The sequence below is a fragment of the Cynoglossus semilaevis genome, chromosome W, assembly GCF_000523025.1.
Source record: "Cynoglossus semilaevis isolate Cse_v1.0 chromosome W, Cse_v1.0, whole genome shotgun sequence".
Classification (NCBI taxonomy): domain Eukaryota; kingdom Metazoa; phylum Chordata; class Actinopteri; order Pleuronectiformes; family Cynoglossidae; genus Cynoglossus; species Cynoglossus semilaevis.
The window spans coordinates 3,388,437-3,397,491 of NC_024327.1; the positions used below are offsets into that span (position 1 = coordinate 3,388,437).

General features: G+C 40.1%; 1 protein-coding gene across 1 annotated transcript; it reads right to left on the reverse strand.

Annotated features, from left to right (window-relative positions):
• Nucleotides 1-2,093: 2,093 nt before the first annotated feature.
• On the reverse strand, nt 2,094-6,993 carry LOC103396970 (cyclic AMP-responsive element-binding protein 3-like protein 3). The gene is made up of 10 exons (XM_008335218.2): nt 6,877-6,993; nt 5,382-5,522; nt 4,896-5,286; nt 4,678-4,784; nt 4,427-4,519; nt 4,112-4,218; nt 3,845-3,913; nt 3,654-3,738; nt 3,323-3,416; nt 2,094-3,164 (listed from the first exon to the last, which is right to left on the reverse strand). Exons 2-10 carry the CDS (start codon nt 5,520-5,522, stop codon nt 2,758-2,760), a joined length of 1,494 nt encoding a protein of 497 aa, XP_008333440.1. The 5' UTR covers nt 6,877-6,993; the 3' UTR covers nt 2,094-2,757.
• Between the last annotated feature and the right edge of the window lie 2,062 nt (nt 6,994-9,055).

Genomic DNA, 9,055 nt, shown 5'->3' on the forward strand with positions numbered 1-9,055 from the left:
TCTACTAAATATTGATGTAATTTTTCTGTTGGGGTGCCCAAATTTATGCACCTGCCTACTTTTGTTTAAGTAATTATTGCACACTTTCTGTGAATCCTATAAACTTCATTTCACTTCTTAAATATCACTGTGTTTGTTTGCTATATGATATATTTAACTGAAATTGCTGTTCCAAACAACCAATGATCCATAAAGGAAAATCTTGAAAATGATCAGGGGTGCCCAAACTTTATTATACCGCTATAGTGATGGTGGTCACACAAGTGTGAGTGAGAGGAGACAAAGCCCCCAAACTCTCTGACATGACGTGATCAAAGGGCTTGTTCATCTCAAGATCCTTTCTTCTTCTGTCTTTCAGACTTCAAAGCTGTGAAACATCTTACACACTTCTGCTTAACAAACACAATAAATAAGAGAGAAAAAAATGTGTTGCTGTGTGTTTGCTCTCAGCGGCAGGCAGAATGGTGAAAGCTGCAAACATGGAAACGAAGAAATACCTGGACCATGTTCTTTCCCTTTCTCTTTTTCTCCTCTGCCAGTCCCTGCACTTCATGCAAGTGACAGCATGGTGAGTCAGCCTGGACTTTCCAGCCTTCTCTCTGATCTCTCTACAACTCATGCACCGCTGTTGTTGACTTTGACGTGTACACACACTGATTCACAGTATTCGGTGCTTTCGCCCTTTTCTGTGAAAGACCACATTTCACACAGGTATTTAACAGCTCACTGTTTCTCTTCATTTCTCAGCTTCTTCCCTAAAGCTGGGTAAAAAGCCCATGTAGAAGGAATGCCCCCAGGGTTGAGGATTAGGGCGTCTCGTGGACAGCATCATGTCACAGAGGAGTGCGATCTGATCTTTCACCTTTCCTCTCCTCTTTCTTTGGCTAATGCCAAAGGGCTGGGGAGCTGCCATGGACAGGTTGAATGTATTGTTACCGAGGTGTGAGAGTGTGCCGATGCCCAGACTCATTTCACACCTTAACCTGAAACCTGTCTGAGAAATATCTTCTCAGATATGGCAGTGAAACCAAAACACCTCATACGTGTACTATAGTAGTATATATTTATATATGTATTGTATTTATGTGTGTATATATGTGTGTATATATATATATGCATGTATATAAATATAAAAATATTTATATGTATGTATATATGTACATATATGTGTGTATAGAGTATATGCTTGTGCATGCATTGTGTAGCCTGAGGAGTGTGTGATTAAACCTGTTTTGTCAGATTTTATTTCCAACGTATGAGAAAAACTACTTTGGTTTTGATGGAATGTGGGTGCATGAGTAGCCCTGGTATACGGTATCTGCATATATGGAATATTAGATTGAAGTTGAGATATAAGATATGGTTGGTTTCATTGAAAGAAAAATGTTTTACAGACTCTAGTATAGCTCAAGAATTTTCATGCAACAAACATTAACTTTTTTGCAGCAGGTTGCAGGTATTAATTGCATTAAATGTTTCTTTGTTCCTGTCAGGAAACTTTTTGTTAGATGGGACTGTAAAATATGCTGTTAGTTCATACCCCAGTTTCCTAACACACAAAACAATTCAAATAAAAATCAAATAAAGAATACAAGATCTCATGTTTTAAACGTTTTACTTGCAAGCAAGGAGTGCAGAACAATGGTTACATTCAGAAATGCACTGAGGAACTCCCCAGTGCTCAAAGCTTAAATACAGTTTTTTTTTACATACAGTACACATCAATGGTCAGCACCTTTACCCTTTACAGCCATGTGGTGTTCTCGCACAACTTCTGAGCGCTGATTGGCAAAAGCTGCTTCAAACAAAGATTCTCCACCAATAGAAAACATGTACATGTGCTGAGCTATGCTGCTCAGTAACTCAGGTTAGATCAGAGAAATACACTTTGGATTCTTTTCCTTTTTGATGTTCTGTTTTCCTCATTATTTGGGCAGAGAAACTGGTCAGGCCGGTTCTGTGACCTGTCTCTATCTCCAAGCGTAACAGTCAGTGCCATCCGTACCATACACCATCCTGTTATGTAAACCATCATCATGCACACCTTTCTTCAGTACTTCTCCTTTTAGTACAGCATTTAAAAACGATATAAATTGATATGGAAACTTAATATAATAAATATATTGTAAAGATTGAATAAATGTATTTACAATTTTCTAACAATAATGTAGAAAACAAAAATAAAATAAAATAATAAAAAGGTGCATGGATACCCTTGTTACAAGGGAACAGCAAACAAACTACAATTCTTCTAAACGGCCAAATGTCCTGCAATGTCTTAAACAACGTGGTGATCAACATCAACTTTGATCAAGCAGCTTCTTTTCTACTATATAATAGAGGATGCTTCCTATGTTGCTGTGCAAAATAACTTACTGTCATGACTTTTGGGTTAAAAAGAGTAGATTACACTGAAGACCACTAGATTCTAATGTCATTTCTTTTTTTGACCACTTTTTTGTAAAGCAATGGTCAGAGGAAGTTGTGTGTTTGTTTCTCCAATGCCATCAACTTCACCTTCCTAAACCTCGGGCTTTTATCGATGCGAGCATGCGTTTAAACTGCTTTTCCTTTAGGTAGTAGATGATGCTAAAACATTTAAATCCCTTTTCATCGCTAATTTCGAGGAAACAGAATTAAGTGCAAAGAAAGTTAACAGTAGTAACAGTTTCAATGATTTCCCTTCATCCTTAGGCAAGTTCAAGTTTCCCAGTAGGATTATGGCTCCCTCTACTGGCTGTGACTAATATATCCCCGTTACATTTCATCAGAGTGATGCTGTTGTAATATGACAGAAGGAGGGTTCCGGTCTATCCAGGTATCCTTGGAGCCGGTGACCTCATAGGCCACAGCTGAAGCTGCAACCGGGTCGATGGATCCATCTTGCAGAGCCTCTAACACACCACCTGCACCTGGCTTCATGTCCAAGGGCTGACCAGAACTTGGGAAGTCTGCCGAGTAGTTGCTGTTGATGCCGGTCTCTGAGTCGGGTTGCTCCATCCTCTGGAAGTCAGGCGTGTGGTTCTTCTGGCTGACGGCAAAGATGACGTTGGGGTTTTCTACAGCTGCCTGACCTGCAAAAGGAATCAGACCCTCCTCTGGCTCCACGTAGGGCATGGCATAGGAGCTGTCCTGTGGAACTGAGCGCAGGGTTCGAGAGAAGACTGTAAACGTGGGAGAAAATAAGCACATAATGTATTAATTCATACCTGAATTCATGAAAACATGCAGATAAAATAAGACCAATATGTGCATTACAAACACCATAAAGGCAATAAATAACATAATACTTCAAAACATTTTTATATTTGAAGTGTCTTACTGGAGGAGGGTGTATAGACTTCCTTCTGTCCTGTGTTCCCACTAAATGGATTGACTGACGGGAAGATGATGAGGCAGAACGAGAGCAGGAACACCTGAAGGACAAATCCCAAGCATAAGGTCAGGACAGAATACATCTGATACCAGTAGAATAGTCATTGGTTTTCATTATAATTATAATCATTATCATCATTCACTCTTACCATAACACAAGTGCTGGTACCTGAAGGACAAAACCCAAGGACAAGGTCAGGACAGAATACATCTGATACGAGTAGAATTATCATTGATTTTCATTATATTTATCATCATTATTTCTTCTTCACTCTTACCATAACACAAGTGCTGGTGGTGCTGGCCTTCATTGTTGAAATCTTTACAACAGCCTGTAGCTTCTTCAGCTGCTCTATCAAGGAACTGCCAAAGAAATTATATGTACTGTGACACAGCTCAACAGATACTCACAAATACTGTATATTAGCCACACATTGTTAACACAAATGCTATCACTGAGTACACATACATGTTCTGTTTCTGAAGCAACTGGACTTTCTTCTGTAATTCCAGATTGTGTGCAGTACAGATGGCAACCCTGTCGTACAAGAAGCAAAGAGTACTTTAATACAGAACTGCTCAGAATACTTGAACAATAACAATACTGAAACAAAAAAAGAAACCCACATAGGACAATTAGTTAGCAATTCAAAATAGTTGACTAATTTAGTCACCTGTTACTTCCAACTATTTTCTCAGTGCAGCCCTGATACATTTAACATCTGCTTCCTCTGACCTGTTCTCCAGACCATCAATGTACACCTTCTTCTTCTTGCGGCTCTCCTGAGCAGACTGCTTGTTGTGGATCTTCCTCCTGATCCTCTTCAGAGTTCTCTCCTCTGCCTGGTGCACAGAGTAAAGGATAAAATTACATTCTCCTGAACAGCTACACCACAAAAATATACAAAAACATATTTTGACCATTTTCCTTGTAAGAGAACATTATTCTTCCAAAGCTCAGTGCAGCACAGTCATTTATGATCAGGACCAAACCATTGGTTTCCCCTGTAGCAATAACAGATGACAGAATAACAGTATGTGCGTCAGTTACCTTTGTAAGGGGCATGTGTGTGGGAATAGAGAGACCGTCCTTTGCCAGAAGTCGTTTCTCTTCCTCAGTAAGAACCACCTCTTTAAACTGGAACTAAAGAAATGAGGAGAAACTGTCTTATAGCCATGAATGTAACCTGTGGCACATGTGTATCATAACACCAAAAAATATAGTAAAAACCCACTTTTTAGCATATATTGATTTTTATTTTTAATATATTTTGCTGATTTTTTTAAATCGTAGTCTCTAACCTGGTCTACATTGTTGGCTTCTGAGAAATCTGTTGAGTTCTCTATGGCTAAAGTACAAGGCAGCTCACTGGTGACGTCTTCTTTCATTTCCTCAGTCACCAGAGCATCTGCAATCACAAAACAGATACTACCTTAAACCAATGTTATAGTTTGATAATTTGGTAAAAATTAGGAGAAAAAACATTTACTGGAGGGTTGTTGGAGGGTCCTTAACTCACCCAGATCAATAAAGACGTCTGTGTATGGCCTCTCGGACTTCACACTCTCCAGGATATCCATGTCTTTTCCACTAAACTGCAGCATAGAGTAACTGTGGTCTGCTTGGACAAATAAAGCCAGGTTTTCTGTGTGCAGCTCTTCTGGGGCCCGGCAGGGTTCACAGTTCACAGGACTGGGCTGTGAGTACCTGGGGCTGGGCACGGCGTCACTATAAATGCCATGGGGACTGGGGCATCCTGGAACGTTGTTGCTTCCAGCTCCAGTGCTGCTGTCATCAGAAATGCCGCTGTCACTGCCCAAAGGGGAATGAGAGGGACAGAACGTACCGCTGTTGTCCTCATCCTCCAGTAGGCTGGACAGAAAGTCTTCAGTATCCATACCAGTCAGCATCTGGTACAGGGGCAAATATGTTAATATAACACAGTAACAGACCAATTCAAAAACATAACAGTCAAGGAATTAATGGTTTAGCCCACAACACTTACGTTTTGTTCAGACAGCCAAGACTCAATGAGCCCGCTCCCATCAGGAAAGAAGGGCTCAGTAGATCCATCCTGCACATCCTGGAACAGCAGACCCAACAAGTCTGTTCCGTCCATCTCCGGAAGATCCTCAGTTATGGACATCTGTGGGTAAACAGAAAATTACAATAAAAGTTATAACATGAATTGTATTTGTATTTAGGAAGGGAACGCACACTTATAACACACTTGATTTACATATCGCTGCCTTTTCAATTTCCTAGGATGCTAAATGTTGCAAATGTAGACCACTAATGCAACTCAGAGCTGTGCACTACGATACACCAGTCATTCAGCTGTTCTGACAATTCAGATGCATTATATATTTATATATATATATAACAAACCAAGCCTAATATGTCCACTGAGGAAAACATTCACTCTTTGGCCTGTTGATTGATGATTTTATCTGATTATGTGATCAGGGTGAGACGGTTGTTGGCATGACTGAAAAAAAGTTGAACTGAAGAGAGAACTTATGACAGTGCAGTTGGTGGGGGATGTCGTATTTTCATAATTACCACATTAGAATAACATTTTGTGCTGAAGAACAATATACTGTTTGTATATGCTGTTAATTGATTGAAATCAGAATGACAAAAAATATTGGCAAGTCATCAAAAATAATTGCAATCTGTCATTCATGTAATATGGAGGACATTTCAGGACATTTATGCATTCTACATTGGCATTCAATATTGTCTAAACATTCAGCTAAGTTTGACAAAAAAGACATGTACATTAATCTTATTAAATCAAACTGGGATGTCTGTATGTATTTGTTGGTGCTGTATTACAACCTTGACCTTCACGTGGGTCACAAAGCAATAAAGGCAACTGTATAATCCTGGCGGCTTTTTACAATATTTTTGCCAGGAGCGACAACACTTCCGCTTTTGTGGTTTAATAACACGCCTGCCAAAGCAGAGTTGTAAACAGTCCCACATTGCATCACTGCCACACTGCTATGATGACTTCATCTTCACAGCGGGCCACGCCCCCACGTCTTTAACACGAGACTGTAATGCAATGTTGGGGGAAAACAAATAAATGCTGTTTACTTTACATTCTCAAAACTAACATTTCTAAACTGTGCTGTTGTTACAATCTAGACACACCAATGGTGTTCGAATGTGGTGTATTTGCTGCAAGACTGCAAGATGGGAAGCACAGGATGTCGGCTTACTCTTTGTAGTATAGTCAGTCAAGACCACCAGTCGACCTCCATGACCTACTTATCGTTGCAGCAGACTTAAGCAGTGTGACCAACCATCTTATTTTATTTTTTTAATAAATTAACTCTTCCAAATGGCCATTGGGAGCATTAAAAAACCAAACAGCACCGCAAGATAACGTAACGGTAAATAATTACAAATTATTTTAGCTGCTTTTACAGAAAGCGTGATGTTACACACTAGAAAGACAAAACACAGCTTTAATGTGGCGTTAGTTATCTTACCGTTGACTAACAGTAGGTTTAATACCATTCGAGTGAGTAGATCTGGGCGTCTAATGCTTTCGCTTCTCGACAAACCCCAGCTGTTCCGTCAGCCGCAAAAGCACTTCCTGCTCGAACCACCTTCCAACGAGGCAAAAATTGCGTCACCACGCAATAGCAGATATCAGACTTGTGACTTCCGGGTGCTTGTGGGAGGTGTACTTTTATTTTCATTTAAAGGCGCACTGTGCAAGATTTGGCTGTAATGTTTTGACGCAAAGACCTGTATAGTGTTTTTTTTTATCTAGGAATAATCGGTTATGTTTGTTATTATCATAGAGTGTGTGTTTGTGGAGGTGTACATCTTGTTCGCCATGAATTGGGTTTTTAATTATTTAATTTATTATTATTATTTAATTATGTAGCCCTTGTTAGATGTGGTTGCAGAGTACCAGGAGTGTAATCTATTTTGGCTTTAAGGGTGACATGGTTAAAATGTTTATTTTGGAGCATGGATTATTTGTGGTTGTCCTGGTTACTCTGTTGAGAAGAAAATAACCATAACCAAATTGTAGTGACTTTAAATGCTAACTTTAACACATTCATCATGGCATCTGACAATTGAGAAAATGACCTATGTTGAGTCATAAATTTAATAATCGTTGCACATAACCAACTTATAAAGGTCTGGGTTTTCAGTTGGTGTATACACACACACACACACACACACAGCCTTTCATCAGGAGAAAAAGAATATAATTAAGAATATAATTTTGAGTGATCAGTATAGAAAACTAAGGCATCAAAGGAAAAAGTGTGTTTAAACAGGAGTCTTGTACTGGCTTCATGCTTCACCTTAATCAAATGAGCATTTCTAATTTCCTTAAGTTTTACCCTACATTGTTTTCTTATTGTTTTTATTAGTGTTTCAGCACAATGGAATAGAATGAGCGTTGGCTACAACTACCTGACCAGCATGGCTCAAAGGGTGTTGCAGTCCATTTTCATAATCCCAAATGTGTTAAGTTAAATGATATATTATAACACTTCCATATCTCATAAGGAAAACATTTTTGATTTTCTGACCCTGTCAAAAATGAGAAGATAATGATTTGCTGGTAGCAGTATTCTCAAAGAGACTAAGTTCACTAAAACAGACAGAGTAAGAAAACATAGATTTTAGGAGCAGACTGGTGTTATACCCTGAGTTCAAGTTACTGAATAATGCTACACTAAAAAGCACTTGTTTTTTTCTAGTGGAATCCATGCAACCAGACATCAAAGAGTCAGTTAATTTCTATACCAAGGCTTTTTACAAAATCACATAGAGTTTAGAGTTTAGTATGTTGTAAACTATTACACTTTTAGTCGCTCTACTCGCTTTTACTTGTGTTTGCTCGTGCCACCTTGGTGACAGCAGACATAATCTCCATAGCCCTTCTCTTGTGAGTACGATGGAGTAAGATCCTGTACACCCCAGTGATGGAGCTCCTGCAGTCTTTCCCCTTTTTGTTAAGGATGTGTTCTGGAGTGATTCCAAGCACCTCCAGTGCTGTTTTCACCTCCTTCTCCTCCTGATGGAGCTCAGAAGGATCACTAGGACAGCTAGGACGGGTCGAGTTTTAAGGGCTCCATCGCTCGTGGAAAGTCGGCCGTGAGCAGCCACTCACAGCCCCGCCACACTGTGCAGCGGTCGGACGGGGTAGGTTGAAGGATTCCTCTGATGACCCTCTGGCACGGTTCTGGCACCCAGGAGGGCAGGACATAGGCTCTATCCAAGATGCATCGCTTTAGTTTGGCCACTGGGTCTGCCCTGAACGGCATGGTGCCGGTTACCATGAAGAAAAGCATCACACCGAGGGCCCAGATGGCCACAAATATCCTCACATAATGCTCATTCCAAAAGAGCTCTGGTGCAGCGTAGGGAGAACGTGTTCAGTGTCTCGTCACAGTGGCTCAGAGTGCTAAAACCGAAGTCTCCGACTTTGACATAAGAGCTGCCAGTGTAGAAGACATGTTCTACCTTCACGTCACAGTGTATGATGTTGCTGTCACAGTGAGCAATCGACACGGCAGGACCCAAATGCAGGACTGGTGCAGGTAGGTTATTTTAAAAATCTTGGAACATGGTAGTAGGACATACAGGTCAATGGAATCCCACAATGTCAGATGGAAATGTGTACAGAGAAAAAGACATTTG

Excerpts from the sequence above, each read along its gene's own strand:
- LOC103396970 (XM_008335218.2), bottom strand. The coding sequence starts at position 5,522 with ATGTCCATAACTGAGGATCTTCCGGAGATGGACGGAACAGACTTGTTG. Across the intron at positions 4,785-4,895 it reads AGACGTCTTTATTGATCTGG|ATGCTCTGGTGACTGAGGAA; the intron begins GTGAGTTAAGGA and ends TTGTGATTGCAG. Across the intron at positions 3,165-3,322 it reads AGTCTATACACCCTCCTCCA|TCTTCTCTCGAACCCTGCGC; the intron begins GTAAGACACTTC and ends CCACGTTTACAG.